General features: G+C 41.2%; 3 protein-coding genes across 5 annotated transcripts in view; 1 reads left to right on the forward strand and 2 right to left on the reverse strand.

Annotated features, from left to right (window-relative positions):
• The window catches only part of LOC116292498 (uncharacterized), a 94,946-nt gene that overhangs the window by 14,078 nt on the left and 63,957 nt on the right, over positions 1–16,911 (reverse strand). The gene's annotated exons all lie outside the window — the stretch shown is intronic.
• On the forward strand, positions 2,260–5,854 carry LOC116288883 (uncharacterized). The gene is made up of 2 exons (XM_089029596.1): positions 2,260–2,492; positions 2,583–5,854. The coding sequence occupies exon 2, from the start codon at positions 3,239–3,241 to the stop codon at positions 4,802–4,804; it is 1,566 nt and encodes a 521-aa protein (XP_088885722.1). The 5' UTR covers positions 2,260–2,492; positions 2,583–3,238; the 3' UTR covers positions 4,805–5,854.
• LOC116288880 (uncharacterized) lies at positions 5,944–8,111 on the reverse strand. The gene is made up of 2 exons (XM_089029602.1): positions 6,308–8,111; positions 5,944–6,071 (listed from the first exon to the last, which is right to left on the reverse strand). The coding sequence occupies exon 1, from the start codon at positions 7,955–7,957 to the stop codon at positions 6,647–6,649; it is 1,311 nt and encodes a 436-aa protein (XP_088885728.1). The 5' UTR covers positions 7,958–8,111; the 3' UTR covers positions 5,944–6,071; positions 6,308–6,646.

The raw sequence follows: 16,911 nt of genomic DNA on the forward strand, positions 1-16,911 counted from the left end.
GTAGCTGACTACTACTCGAAATATCCATTCATAAGGAAAATTCCCAGAGGGCAGAGTAGCAGTAAGCAGGTTATTGAGTTGATGAAGCAGATCTTCAGTGAACAAGGAGTACCAAAGATTGTAAGATCAGACAACGGGCCCCACTACAGCAGTGCTAGTTTTCATGAATTTGCCAAAGAATACGGATTTGAACATATCACCAGTTCTCCTCACTACCCCCAGAGTAACGGTTTCATAGAAAACCAAGTCAAGACGGTTAAGGCAGTCCTGCACAAGACCGCAAGAACCAACGAAGACCCCTACATGGCTCTACTCTGTCTTCGGTCCACCCAATTGACAGTAAGTTGCCATCACCCTCTGAACTACTCCTTGGCAGGAAGCTCCAAGACAATCTACCGCGCTCGATAACTAGGAACCAGAACAACGAAGAGATCATAGAGAGATTAAAGAAACGACAAGAGCTGCAAAAGCACTACTATGACCGGAACACCAAGACAATCCCGGATCTTCTGCCAGGGCAGAACATCAATATTCAAAACCCCTCTACAAAGAAATGGGGACCGGCCACAGTCAAGGAAAAGTTGGACCAACCAAGATCATATACAGTCACTACCCCAAAGGGTGGAGAGCTACGTCGGAACAGAACACACATCAGAGAAGCACTGCCATCCCCCATAGGACACCAAAGCCCGCCTGCAGAATCTCCTGGAACAGAAGTGTCTAATCCAGCACAACATAATGGAATGATTACAACACGCAGTGGCAGGGTCGTGAAACCACCAGAACGATATATATAATTTTCAAAAGAACTGTTCAAGAATAGCACATAATCGCAACATCAGTTGTATGCATGGACAGCTGATATATAGTCATTGTTACTATTGTTTTCGTTGCATGTACATATATATATATATATATATGTTGTTGTTTTTACGGAAAGGAGGATGTCATGCTATATGTCATATGATACCATAGCATTGACTGAAACCCTATATCCATCTATCAGACTGTATAATACACATTTGTAGCCCGAATTGATATACTCAAAATAAAGCCATATTTCACAACCACCAAGGAACAGAAATCATTACAGACATTTCCGGTCTTTGTAAAGTCACGATTTTGATTTGTCTCAAAATTTTGGCTTTTCATATCGAAAATTGCAAGAAGTTTCACAAACATATGAAAGACAAAAATTTAAAGTTACGAAATTTCAAAAAAATTTTTCGAGCAAATCGTCATTTTTCGTATCCTAATACCTTAAGCTTTCTACAGATCTAAGATCATCACTAAGGTTATTCCATAATTTACAACCTCTATAAGAGAAGTATCTCTGCCCTGTGGCAAGACGGAAATAAGGAATATCTAACTGGTTCTTCTTTACATTCCTTGTGTTCCTAGTATGGAATTTTGAACGCAAGATGAACTTATTATGTAAATAGTCAGGAACTAAGTTATGAATACATTTAAATACCATGATGGCATCATTTAAATACAGTCTTTCCTTCGCAGACAACCAATTCAAAGATTTCAAACCTGATGATATATGGTCACATTTCCTAAGGCCAAGCATTATTCTAGCCCCAAAACTCTGTATCAACTACAATTTATGAAGATTACTCTTACTAGTATTGGACCATACAGTAGAACAATAAAACATTCTACTGAAAACAAAGGACTGAATTAAAATAAGAAGTGTCTTAGTATCTAACAAATGTTTGATTCTATTAATTTGTTTTAGCTTATAGAAACAGTTGGAGACAGTTTTTTAATGTGTTCATTGTAGTTCAGAGACTGATTAATATATACCCCAAGATCTTTAGCAGATCCTATTGGGGCGATTTCTTCTCCCAGCATAGAAATAGTGATGGAGGGTGTTCGACATAGTAGTTGTGGTGTGCCCACAACAAGGACTTTGGTTTTTTCAGGATTGATTAGTAGAGAGTTCTGACAACACCACTGGCATATATTATGAAGGTCTTCATTCAGGTTGTTGACCGAATCATCCAAATCACTCGAGGGAAATGACAGATACAATTTACAGTCATCGACATAACACAAACGTACTGTGTTTAGGAACAGACAGCAAATCATTGACATAGACAGTGAAGAGAAGTGGATCCCTGTGGGACACCATATCTCAATGGAATGGGGTCAGAGGTTGCATCCTGGATACGCACATGCTGGTATCTTTTGGTAAGATTAAACCATTGGATGAGTAATTGTTCATCATAAGAGTAACTGTAGATAATATTGCAGGCAGACTGTCTTTGATAACTCTTGCTGAGATCTTATCATATCCTGGAGCTTTGTTTGATGGGAGATGTTTTGTTAGTGCTAGATTGGAATTTTACGCGTTTTCCCGTGTGCATTTTTTGCCTTTTGTTTCCAGACTTTAAATATGTGCATAATTAAGACTAAGTTAAGTTCACTCAAGCTCAGTTAGTATTTTTTCAGTTCAACGTCGACCGTCTTAAGTTACACATCGTTTTGTAAGTATTTTTTCCTATTTCTTTTGCTTTCCGTTTACTTTAATCGTTTTCTGTCTTATCGTTAAATTGTACTCTTTCCTTCATTATTAGGAACTCTCTCTAACGCAATCAAATAAACGAAACGAAGAGTAAGACGAGTGTGTTTTTTACCGCAATACCGCACCAATATTTAGTTCAAAACGATGTACCGACGAGAACAACCATCGAGAGCCGCCAAAGGAAAAGCCTACGATACTGAACGTAAGAAAGCAAGATGTAAATCTCTATCGACTCAGATGAAGAAAGTAATGGACAGAATCGAGACACAGTCACGTTTTATAGATAATGTTCATCACGTACAAAATGACGTGCAAGTTCTTGGTACAATGAAAGATGACCTTCAAAGAGAATTTCAATCTTGGCTCGTTGATCTAGACAAAGAAGAGGACGTACGACAAGCTCATCTATTATGGCAAGCCAATGGTAGCAATATTTAATACACAAATAAAATATTTCATCCACGAATAAAGTATTTAAATCATGGCTTTAAATATTTAAAAGTGTAAAAAACATATTTAATTTATTCCTTTTTTAATTTTCTGAAGTTTAAAATTTCTATTTAATTCTACAGACTTTTATTTAAACTTCATAAATATTTTTAAACTCAAAATCATTTAGTTAGCTTTGAATTTCGTATTTAAACTTTACATTTTTATTTAATATTCCTGGGACGGGCTCGGCCAAATCTGTCCGGGAACGAGAATCGAATGGTAAAAACAAAAATGGCTACCATGGATGACAGCGTAAACAGAAGCGAAGAGAGGGAAAAAGTCGGAGAAGAACTCTTGATTTTTTTGGATGATGCGATTAGAAGATCAGAGGAGCTTTGGAGAATGAAAGATGGTCTGATTTCTAAAGTGAAATACCTAGACGATATACTCTTGCACTTGGATTTGCTCGAGCAAACGGTCCAACTTCTATCCACTATTACCAACTTCGTAATAGACCCTGATGACTTAAAAGCTTGGGAAAATCTAAAGAATACTTTCATTGAAATAGAGCAAGAATTTAATAATATTTTTGATCGTGAAGCTACAAATACTCATACTACTGTACCGTGTATACTGTCATTGTCAACTATACATGACAATCAACCTGGTAGGCCTGCCTTCTTCATTCCAAAGGATATTTTAGAAGAGTTGAGGGGCCGTAGTTTCTCTTGGAAAAAAATTTCAGAGATGTTCCAAGTATCAAGATGGACAATTATGCGAAGGGTACAAGACTACGGGTTGCTAAATTTGAAAAGTTTTTCTGAGATCTCTGATGAGAGAATTGACAATATAATAAAGGAATACATTGCTCACCACGGTACCACAACAGGAGTAACATTCATAACAGGACATTTCCGGTCTCTGGGGTTGCATATCCAAAGAAGACGCATTAGAGCATCTATCAACAGAGTTGACCCACGCAACACAGCTCTTCGCTGGGGGGCTTTAGTCTCAAGGAGAAAATATTGTGTTCCCTGGCCTAATTCATTATGGCATTTAGATGGACACCACTCCCTAATACGGTGGAAATTTGTCATTCATGGGTGCTGTGATGGCAAATCTAGAAAAATAATGTTTTTGAAATGTAACACCAACAACCTAGCTGAGACTGTGTTGCATTTGTTTGAAGAAACTATTGAAGAGAATGGCAGGTTGTGGCCATCTCGTATAAGAGTTGATCATGGTGTCGAAAATGTGTTGGTATGTGATGCAATGGTTGCTAGAAGAGGAGAGGGAAGAGGTAGTTTCATAGCTGGTTCTTCTACTAGAAACCAAAGAATTGAAAGGCTGTGGCGTGATGTTTTTCGTTGTGTTTGCCAATTCTTCTATTATCATTTTTATGCAATGGAACAAACTGGAATACTTAATGTTGACAATCCCATCCACATGTTTGCACTTCATCTTGTATTCAAGCCAAGAATAAACTGTTCACTCAATGTATTTAAAAACATGTTCAACAATCATGGCCTTTCAACAGAATCTAGTTGGACTCCAAATCAAATATGGCTCAATGGAATGCTGAATGAAAGTAATCCTCTAAGCCAAAATGGTTTGGATGATGTCGATGCTGACACATTTTATGGTGAAGATCCAGAAGGCCCATCTCCTTTTTCAAGCTCTGATAATAATGTCATTGTCCAACCTGTTGAAATTTCTCATGAAGAAGAGTTATCTGAATATGTTCTTCAGCAAGTGAACCCAAACATGAATTCAACACAAGCTGGCATTGATTTATATGAAAGAGTTCTGTCTCTTGTTCTGGAAAAACTTCAAATATTTTGACTTTTATTACATCTCACATGCATTATAAATGACTGATAAAGCCTGTCCTCTTATTTGACAATGCGCATAAATAGATATTCTAAAAGTGTATGCATACCATTAAAGGCTTTCTTTTGTGCCCTGGAACAGAATGGTCATTTATGTCCATTTTTGTCCCTTATTGTAAAAAGATGGCCTGGTTTTGATCATGTTTCCATGACAACACGAAACAAATGAGGACAGATCATTATAAGAATAGATTTTAGCTAATAAGCCCCTAGTTCAAAAACACTCTAAAAGAATAAGCCCCTGGGGGCTTAATAAAGGAAATACAGTAACTCCTCCATTATTTCAAGATCACACCATATTTTCTAACCCATACTTCCGTCCTTAATAATGAATGGCCCCTTATCCCTGGTGCATTCATACAATGAGTCATCGCATAATATGCATGCTAAATATCAATGTGACAAAAAGAAATAGAAACAACAATATTCTTATTTATTTTTGGAACACCATGCAAAGCAAAGCACAAAACTAATCTACACCTGTAAAGATTGAAGGCACTCTGTTGAGTTTGAAATACTTTATCAAGAAAATGTAATATTAAATTAAGACCTTTCTAAATGCAAAAACTACTCCTGAATATTATCTGGACATTCAAATAATATCATAAAAGAAACACTGTTTTTCAGTTTTGAACTAAAATATAAAGGTTCATTTGTTTGTATTTAGGGATAATGAAATATTAGATATAACCCACACACTGATTGGCTGGCTACCATTTTTATATCACAGTACATTGTAAATAAGTTTTAACTTTATGGATTCTGTGTTAAATAAAGTTTACAGAGAATAAGCAGTCATTTTATATTTCTTTTATAAAATATTTTTGAACAATTTTGCACGAGCATGTCTCTGTGCTCTGATATTAATGCAGTAGCCAGCCAATCAGTGCACATGTTTTATTATAAATATTTCATAAATAACAATAACATTTTAAAAAACCTAAACATTGGTTTTCAAACATTAAACTTCAACTTACAGCTTCAAGTATGCTGTGTTTTAAAACTTTGACTTAAAAAAAATATGTTGGGTGTTTGTAAAATCTGGACTTTCAGCACTTGCCAAAATAGGTGTTTGCAAATGCTGTGTCATAAGTCCTGAAGAGACATTTCTCAGATGGTAGCTTTGATGTCAGGGATGCACGTGGAAGTACAAGTGAATTTGTACAGGTACTGGCTGTTGGCATGTAGCTATAGCAAATGTCTTCTGGTGATTCTGTATCCTAAAAAATAAAAAGTAGAAGGTTAAACTTGAAATAAACCATTTGTATCCTAAAATATAAAAAGTAGAAGGTTAAACTTGAACAAAACCATTTTTTTAAATATAAATAAAAACTGACTTGATCACTCATACACAACCTTTCAATATGACAATTCCCTCTTTCAAGAAGACCATACACACATTTAAAACAATTTCCAAAGAGTAAAAAAAAAAAAAAAAAATGGAAAAATTCATTACCTCATGGACTGCCATATCATCATCACATTGCTTAAAGGTGATGCTTGGTTGGATGACAAAACCAAGTACAGGTTCTTCTGCAGCTCCTGTCACGAAAACGAGCATTGAACTTAAGGTAATGTGTTCCCTTCTTCCACTGGCTAATTGTCTTATGTACTTGATCAATAGGGAATATAACTCCTTTTCTTTCAAAAAGGAAGAAGATCCCTCTTCAGAAAACTGAGGCTTTAACATATGAATGAGCTTCTTGGCTGTCATAGTAGTATTACTTGGCCTTAAAAGATGGAGAAGCACTGGAAGTCTTTGACAAATTTGCCTTAGTCCAAACTTGTCCAACCCTCACTTTAGATTGGCAATGCACTCATTTGGACTGTTTATATCCGTTAAAGTGTTTGTGATTTCCGATGGCAAGTAGCTTGGCAGCTGGCCATTTTGCATGAGGGCTATGCCAACCATTATGCCGACGAAATAGTACTCCTCTGATAGGAATTGCTTGATGCCACTGTCAAAATACTTTTCCTTTATTGATGCATTGATAAGCCTGATCCACTCTTTCCTCGGACCACCATGGCCTTGCGCTATTTCGCCAATAAAATCAACTTCGAAAGTAATATTATAGTCCTCAATGGACTCCAGTTCTGAGAATGTTGAAGTGATCAGGTTATGACGATCAACACAAATGTGGTTTGTCTCTCCCTCTAGAGTCTCGCTACTGTCACTTATCTCCAAGGCTCTTCCCTTAACCATTTCTTTCTGGAGAAATCTTAAGATTTCCACTGGGTCAAGAAGAGATTGCTTTTGGATTTCCTTGACCAAAACATCAATATCAATCCCACTAAAGTTAGGACACAGAGTTGCAGGAGTTGCAGGCATTGTGATGGTCGCATGTTGGGTGCTTTCTTTCTCTGTTTCTTGCTTCGCTTGGGAATTCTGTGTCATTTCAGATTCTTTTTTCTCTCCAAAGGTTGGCTTACTGAAAGTCTCATCGTCTTTATCATCATCTGAAATCTCTATATCTGGTCTACCACCACTCTTTTCCTCATAGACAAAATTAAATCCTTGCTTTACTTTTAAGTAAAGCAGGCCCTGCCCTGCCAGCTTCTTGACCACAGGATAATTATACTCAGTTCCAGGGCTAAGTTCAAGGCATTTAATTTGTTTGTATCTAACCTTGGCAAATTCAAAGTCGTCTTTCCCAAGTAAAGGTAGTTTACTGCTCAGCGATTGTGTGATGGCTAACCTGATAGTATCTTCATCATCTTCTTCGCCAACCAACAATATTCCCTCGGCCACGACCGAATCCCATTTTAAATTGTACGGTTCTTCATCATCTTCTTCAAAGCACTTTAACAAAGCGAACTCCAGTGGCTTTTTCGTCTTAACTTTTGCTGGCTTTGATGGTCTACTACGAGATGTACTTGGGAGCTGATAAGGATTTGCAGCCCTCAATCTTTCATTACGATCAAGACGTCTGAAAAGGCCTGACGAGGAACTTTCCTTTAACATGCTCGAAGCTCGATTAAGGGTTTCTTGAATATTACTTTGGCTACTCTGGTGCTGTTGGTTTCCTCCATTTCCACTAGCCTCTGATTTTAAGATTGAAGATGCCACTTCCAGCATTTTAGCCACACGATGGACTTTATTTTCCATCTTTCTTTATACAAAAACGCTTCCAAGAAATTTCACAACTCAGTTCAAGTAAAGATGGTATGTAGCGCGGTTGTAGAGCGCGGGAAATTTTTCTAGTTCCCAGTTTGCCCAAACCCTGATTTGGCCGAGCCCGTCCCAGGAATATTAAATAAAAATGTAAAGTTTAAATACGAAATTCAAATCTAACTAAATGATTTTGAGTTTAAAAATATTTATGAAGTTTAAATAAAAGTCTGTAGAATTAAATAGAAATTTTAAACTTCAGAAAATTAAAAAAAGGAATAAATTAAATATGTTTTTTACACTTTTAAATAATTAAAGCCATGATTTAAATATTTTATTCGTGGATGAAATATTTTATTTGTGTATTAAATAGTGCTACCATTGGCTTGCCATAATCTATGGTACGAAGAAAAGCGTCATGAAATTGAGATATTCTTTTCAGCAATGAATGAGTGGACAGTGATGGCTAAGGATAAGATTGAACAACAACTCGACAAGTCCCCGTCTGATAACGTGAGCACCACATCAAAAAGATCATCAATTAGAGCCATCGAAAGGGCAAAAGTGGCAGAACTATTAACCCAGTCAGCCTTGCTTGAAAAGAGACAAACCTTGCGTAATCAGATGGAGAAGCTAGAAATCGAAGAACGGATAGCTGTTGCTAAAGCACGTAAGCAAGCATTGATCGAGGCAGAAGAGGTTAGAGATTCCTAATTACACCTAAAGGTAGTAGAAACACCACAGACAGCGCCTACCTACTTACCATCTCAAATGAGAGAACCGTATGAAGATGAACAATCGTTAGCAAAGACTTTTTCGGACTTTTACCTCAAGCCCTCATTATATACATTGGCCTTTAAGAAAGAGCCGACTACGCCCAAGCCTCGACGAACAGTCAATATAGATCCCACTCCATCACCTATCAAAATATCACCAATTCCTTCATCCATTGCAACAAAAACTCCTAAACCAGGCATTTACAGAAGCAGCAGTTAGGGGGACTCGCGACAGGGGTACCGTATGAGTCGGGTATTACCCCCGCCAAGTACCACCGGTCCCCCGTGGGTATTCTTCGCATTGCCCCTAACTGCTGCTGTGTTTGTGTCGCAAACGAGGGTTAATATATTTGTTATATATAGATGGACAACATCTCGAGCATTCGAAACAAGACGGTACGCAAATTACGAACGCAGGTCTTAGATAGGCTTGACGCTGACTTCGCCTTCACGACATTTACAGAAGGAAACGTGGAAGAAATAATGGATGAGGAGAGAGCAGAAAGAATAATAAGCCTGATGCCAGATGGCGATTACCGCGTACAATTGACGTTTATAAAGTACTTAGACGGCGAATGGACAATAGAAAGGGGGCGTAACCCAATTCGGGCGTCTGGTAAGCAAAGCTTATTTTTCCTAAACAAGAATACCAGACCTGGAGCGCTGGTAGGAATTGATATGTTGTTTTACGAAGTTGCTTACCCTGTTACTGTGGTAATCTATGGAGCGTATGAGATTAAGAAACCAGACGTCAAGAAGCTTAGACCAATGCGACACCCCGGCAACTGCGTTGGTAAGTTGGTAAGAGAGTTCTTTTAGAAGAGTGTATATTTTTCCCTCGTTTCGGCAACCATTTTCGGCTACCTTTTCTACTCCTGCACGGGCTTTCCTGGTAGACACATTTTTGTACGATAGAGAATTCTTTTTGTGTCCTCTGCGCTGGGAACAAGCACCCGTATGGGGAGTAGGTAGAGGCGATTTGTCTCCCCAGAGTAAGAGAGCACTGTTTTGGTGCCCTTGCAAGGTAGGAACGAATTGTTCCCCCCCCCCCCCTCCCCAAGGGCGCGACAGGACACCGCTTCCTAGCAAGGGCTGCGAAACACCTCTCTCTAGATATATGGAAGAGGAAAGCATTTTGGATTGCTATAGAGAGTTTTTCGAGTGGATATCCCACGACTACTACGTTCGCGAACGTAGAGCATCGAAACAGTGCCTATCTACGCCGCGGTAGCTGTGCCAGAGTGGCTATGTAGCCCGGTATGCGAATTCCCTGTATTGTCTTTTGTGTAAAGTATTTGTGTCGTCCTTTGTTTTCCTAGCATGTAGCTGGCTATGCCTAGAGCTATGTAGAGATACATTTATATAAATATAGACCCACGGAATACCCCAAGCTATCTAGACATGGAATACCGTATTCGTAGATATATATGGCAACACCCAAAATACTATCCGAGGAAGAAATCGCAGGATTGTTGGAAGATCGCAAGAACGGTGTGGGGCTGCAAAAGGTAGCCAAGAAGTACGGCATAGGCATACCAAAGATACGCAGGATAGAGCGAGAAAATGGCTTGGAGGTAGCAATTCCCGAAAAGCCACCAACTACAGACCTGCAGAAACATTTCCTAGAAGTACAGGATTCCTTTGCTATAGTCCTCGACGACTTGCAAAAAGCTAGAGAAGAACTACGGGACGCAAAGGAGGAACTACTCGCCAAAATGGACCAGGAAGAAGATTCGTTCGAGAAAATAGACGTGGAAGAAATAGAGAACGAAGTAGAGGAAGTATCCACGAAAATAGACTGGCAAATAGCTAGCAATGTGCTATTTGCAGTCGTAGGCATAGCTGCCGTCGTTTGGGCACACAACAAAGCACCCAAAGTCGTCTACTATACGCGCCCGGAAACTCCCAAACCGAAGTCTAGGATTCCGGAGATGGAGTAGATACGCGCACCAGTCGGTCTTTCTTCTTTGCTTTGGTAGTCTTTTCTCTACCAATCTTGCAATACAATGGCGGCTGCATTGTCCAGTCTATCTTTTGCTCGTCCAGAAAGTGTCCCCAGACCGGAGTAGTAGCATGTTCTACCGTACAGCCCTCCAATACGCACTCTGGACATTTCTGCGTAAGGAACAGAATTGTCCTTTCCTTTTTTCTGTAGGTGGTTTTGGCGTACTTCCAGCATTGGTACTCACCCTCCTGCATGCGCAGCGCCTGCACGCATTCTTTGTTTGGCGGCGCAGGCACTTCTAGTAGTCTTTCTGGATTTCTGGGAATCGAATAGTCTACTTTCCTAGCCAATTCGTAGTACGTGTCCAGACCGGGTCCTTCGGGTACGAATGCAGTTGCTATGTTGTTCTTCCACTCCACCAATATTTCTTCTCCTGGAATGGCTATGCGCATGTTCTCGTCTGCTTCGAACTTTCCAGCCGCGCACGCTTCCAGTATAGCTTCCGTAGCCCACGCAATGCAGGTCTCTTTGCCTTTTCGCAATGCTACGCGGTGTCCTCTTGCCAACCAAACGGTATCTACGTTTTTGGGTACTGTGTATCCTAGTATTTTGTACTCCCCTGCGGGTATTTCTTGCATTCGATGTACTTTGGGTCTCTCGTATCCCTCCAGGTAGGACTCGGGGCCTTCGAAGAACAATCCGCGTAGGTTTTGGTTCTCCTGGAAATTCTATCCAATAGCTTTCTGTACTTTTCCAACTCTTTCTCTATGGCTTTCCTGTCCTCTTCCTTTTGCCGCAGTACGGAGTTCCTTTGCTCCAGGAGTTCTGCGTGGTATCTTTTCGTGGCTTCGACCCACTCGTCTCCTTCCAAATCGTCCCGTATGTCTTCCAATCTTTGCTGTCGTCGTCTGTTGGACAAGAAGGATATCCTGCGGCTGGAAGGCACTTCTAGTATTCCGAAGGGACTCTTGTCCACTCCGATCCTTTGCGCCTTCTTCGTGCGCCAAACCCACTCTACGTGCTCCGTGGCGGGAAGCATCGTAGCGATGGCGGGGGCATTTGTGTGTACTCGAGTGGGAAACTTAGACTCCGCCAGTATGGTAGGAGAGTCCTTCGAGTAGCAGCGAAGCGGAGCTATCTCCACCGGGTCTGTTCCTAGGATGTCCACGCGAAAGATAGGACAACGACGCAATCCAAACTCTGCTATGGTCCAAAGTACGCATTGCTCCCACTTTTCGTTGCCTCGAACTCGCACGCCGGCTATGCGTCTTGTTCCCAAATTGCAGTACCACGCTAGGAATATTTCTCCCGTCTCTTCGCAGCAAATGCAGCAGCATCTATCCAAGTGTTCTGCGAGAGCCAACCACATATTCTTTGGCGGCTGTACTACGAATATGTCCTGCAAAGGTTCTAGCGTCTCCGCAATAGCGTTGGTGTGGGATTTGGAGAAGTCTTTTCCATAGATGGATATTTACACTCTGGTACATCCTCTCGCCTGCACATCTGGGTGCAGGAATGTCCTACGCAGGTGTTCGTTCGGACAATCCACGTACTCTGCCAACTTTGCGCCTACTGGATTTTGCACTTCTCCGGCTTCGAAGTTGGATACTATTTTGTTGCATATCTTCGTCCGTTTGCCGTCTTCCATCCAAGTGCAAACATGTTCTCCCACAGCATGCGTGTTCTCCAAAATCGTACCGTTGCGCCAACCGCCACTATGCTGCGGCACGTATCCCAACTCCCGCAAACGACGTACCAATGCTACTCTATCCAAAGTTCCGGAGAAATCCTGCGTGTAGTCTATGGAGTATATTCCATATCCGTGCGCGCGTAGCAGTCTGGCAAACGTGGAAATCTTCTCGTCTACGACTTCTATAGGCAATTCGGAGGTATCTACTTTGGCTACGAAGACAGCAGCGGGCTCCGTCCCATACAAGCTGGACCACTTGCCCCCGGAATCCATGCTGGAAACGCGGTCTACTATGTTTCCCTGTCTGCATGTGTGTACTATGCTGGTTGGCAGGAACGTCCCAAACGTCTCCGTGGCCGCAATGGATATTCTCGACACTATTGTCTTAGCGTTCCTCGAAGTAGTTTCTTCCCATACAAATTCTCTTCTGCTACAAAACCATAGACAAACACGTCGTCTACGAAAGGCGGCAATCCGGATAGCGGCTGCAAACTCGTAGCACCTTCGTTGTTCCGCAGGTAGTTGCATTTGGATATGTCGGGCAATAGGTTCCCGTCGCAGGCATTGTCCAACAGCAAATGCGCTAGTAGCCTACTTTTTGCTCGTATGCCCATCTCTTGCAATGTTGTCGAAATACTCTTTTGCTCTTCCATCTTCTATATATAGGGGTCGAAGGTTTTGGGCTACTACTATGTAGCCCTACTTTGGGGCCCTTGCTACCTACGCCACAGACATTTCTGGTGCTTGTTCCCAGCGCAGTGGACACAAAAAAATACTTTTCCTACGCAAAATGTGTCTACCAGAGTAGAAAAGGTAGCCGAAAATGGTTGCCGAAACGAGGGAAAAAAATACACTCTTCTAAATGTCGTGAAGGCAAAGTCAGCGTCAAGCCTATCTAAGACCTGCGTTCGTAATTTGCGTACCGTCTTGTTTCGAATGCTCGAGATGTTGTCCATCTATATATAACAAATATCTTAACCCTCGTTTGCGACACAAACACAGCAGCAGTTAGGGGCAATGCGAAGAATACCCACGGGGGACCGGTGGTACTTGGCGGGGGTAATACCCGACTCATACGGTACCCCTGTCGCGAGTCCCCCTAACTGCTGCTACAGAAATATCAAACACGAAGAAGAACCACCGTATTCGACGCCACGACGATCTAATTATGATTGGCAGTACTCTCCAAGATACCCACGTGAAGATGATGTATCATTAGCAAGGTTTCTGGATAGGCAGAACACGTTGACTGAATTATTCACCGAGCATCATCAGAGAAACTCATTACCACCTCTGACGTTATCTACCTTCACCAACGACCCTGTAGACTTCTCGACGTTTATCACCAGCTTTGAGTCACAGATTGAGTCCAAAGTCTCTTCTTGTGAAGTCTGTCTGCGATATCTGGAACAATACTTAGAAGGTGAAGCTAAGGACTTGATCAAGGGATGTCGGTACAAAGACGCGAAAATAGGATATCCAGAAGCCAAGAAACTTCTTAAAGAGAAATATGGAGATCCTTACAAAATTTCAAACGCTTACATCAAGAAAGCTGCATTTTTGGCCTGTAATCAATTCTGGAGACAACGCCGCCCTAGACCGTCTGTCCATCTTCCTGACTCAGTGTGTGTGCGCCATGGAATCGATGTCGTACCTCTCTATCTTGGATCATCCGCATAATCTTCAGAACTTAGTCAGAAAGTTACCATTATACCTACAAGACAGATGGAGGAGACACGTTGTAACCATCAGAGATTCTGAAGATAGCATTCCCAGTTTCAAGAGTTTCGCTAACTTTATCGCCTGCAACAGTAGTGCAATCAAGTTCCAATTCGAGATGTATTTTATGTAATGAAGCTCACGATCTTGATGACTGCAAGCAATATAAAGACAAATCATTGAACGAAAATAAGAAGTTCCTCTCCGAGAAACAGATGTGTTACGACTGCTACAAACGAGGTCATAGATCACGTGGCTGTATACAGAAAAGAAAATGTACTATCTGCGAAGTACGACATCCAACTGGTCTCCACGATTACAACTTTATAGCGACACAAAGGTCTGACTCGTCACATGGAAAGGAAGGCAGCAAACCTGGCGTTAACAACATTGCTGACAGTAATCGCGTTTCCAACTCAAGAATTATTGCTTCTGAGACATGCAGTACTACCACACAGCAAACTCAATCCTTACCTGTCGTTCCTGTCAAGCTACGATGGAGGAACAATCAGATCTCAACGTACGCAATGCTCGATAGTTGTAGTACAGGTACATTCATAGCTGAAGATATCTACAAGCATTTGAAGTTAGAAGGCGCAGATACGACAATCCTGTTACGAACGATGAATAGTCAAGCACTTCAAGACACCAAAGCTGTTACTGGTCTCAAGATCTCTGATCTAAAGGGTGAAAATAGCTTAGAGCTACCAAGAACGTTCACAAGAGAAAGCATCCCATCGTCTGACAATGACATACCTCAACGTGAAATGGCTGAAAAATGGCAACATCTAAACCGAGTAGCAGATCAGATTCCTGAACGCCTACAAGATTCAAAGGTTGGAGTACTCATCAGCACAAACTGCCCAAAGGCGATCGAACCAAGAGACTTCATTACAAGTAAAAGCAATGGCCCGTACGCAGTTCTAACCTTTGCTGGATGGACCGTCGTAGGACCTTTGGACGTCCAGAACAAGCAAGAATGTATCAATTCTAACCGTATTTGTGTGAAAGAGTTAAACCCAGTAAAGTCATCCATGGATCATATTATGTTAGTCAGCAATACTAAGGAGATCATCACCCCGAAGGCGCTGAATAGTATGATGGAGCTAGAATTCAACGAAAGAATGGATAACACTGTGACTACCTATTCTCAAGATGACAAACATTTCTTGAAGATTATTGAAGAAGGGATTAGATACGAGAATGGACATTACAACATGCCACTACCTTTCAGAGACAGTGTTGTCCTCATGCCGTGTAACAAAGAACAAGCTATCTCAAGAGCCACATGGACAAAGAATAAACTACTCAAGAATCAGAAGATGCACGAGGACTATGTTAAATTCATGAATGATCTACTGGACAAAGACTATGCCAGAAGGGTACCATTGTCACAAGCTCTACCCGAATCAGGAAAGGTTTGGTATTTACCGCACCATGGAGTGTATCATCCCCACAAGCCAAAGATACGAGTAGTCTTTGATTGCAGTGCAAGATACGGCGAAACATCTCTTAACAGTAAACTGTTACAAGGTCCAGATTTGGCAAGTTCCCTAGTTGGAGTACTGACAAGATTTCGCAAAGAGCCAGTAGCCTTTCAAGCTGATATAGAGGCTATGTTCCATCAAGTGCGTGTAGCAGAAAAACATCGCAATTTCCTGAGATTCCTCTGGTGGCCCAAGGGAGATCTATCGCAAAGTTTACACGAGTACCAGATGAATGTTCATTTGTTTGGCGCAATTTCCTCACCAAGCTGTGCCAATTATGCGGTTCGAAGGACAGCTTATAATACAGAGAGCGAAGCTGGAAAGGAAACGGCAGATGTCCTGAGAAAGAACTTCTACGTAGATGATTGCTTACGCTCAGAGGAAACAGAAGAAAAAGCAATTGAACGCTTAGACAGCACAATCGCAGCATGTTCGAATGGTGGCTTTCGACTTACAAAGATAACTGAGCAATAGCAGAAGATTATTGGAAAGCATTCCCGAAGAAGATCGTTCCAAAGAAGTGAAAGGTATCGACCTTAGCTTTGACGACTTACCAGTTGAACGTGCACTTGGAGTCCAATGGCATATCGAGTCTGACACATTTAGTTTCAAGATCACTCTTAAAGATAAGCCCCTTACAAGAAGAGGAATATTATCGACGATAAGCTCAGTGTACGACCCACTTGGTTTCGCAGCTCCAGTTCTACTGCCTGGAAAGATAATTTTGCAGGAACTTTGCAAAACAAATGCTAGCTGGGACGGTCCCGTGCCGAAGAATATGTGCATGCTTGGGAAAGGATGGAGAAACCAATTGCCTTTGCTTGAGAAGTTCAGCGTTACAAGATGCGTCAAGCCTGCAAACTTTGGAACGTCATCGATCGACAGATTCATAACTTTTCTGACGCCAGCTGTACAGGATATGGTCAAGTCTCCTACCTACGACAAGTCAATTCAAGAGGAGAAATTCATTGTGCGTTTCTAATGGGATCGGAAACAAGCTCGTTGGAGAACTTGATTATGACGTACAAAACCCAACATACTGGACCGACAGTACCACAGTTCTAAGATATATCCACAACGAACAAGCACGATATCAAGTGTACGTTGCAAATAGAGTCCAGACGATAAGAGTTAAAACTAACCAGAACAATGGAGGTATGTGTCAGGAAAAGAAAATCCCGCAGATGATTTATCAAGTGGTCTAGATGTCGACAAACTTAATGATCAACACCGTTGGATAAAAGGCCCGGATTTCTTGTGGAAGCCAGATTCAGAATGGCCAGAGTGCTTCGTCAACAACGATAACGATAAGAACGAGTCAATAGTGAACGCGA

Source organism: Actinia tenebrosa, unplaced genomic scaffold (genome assembly GCF_029948245.1).
Source record: "Actinia tenebrosa isolate PJP-AT-01 unplaced genomic scaffold, QUT_ActTen_1.0 PGA_scaffold14__42_contigs__length_11649687, whole genome shotgun sequence".
Taxonomy (NCBI): domain Eukaryota; kingdom Metazoa; phylum Cnidaria; class Anthozoa; order Actiniaria; family Actiniidae; genus Actinia; species Actinia tenebrosa.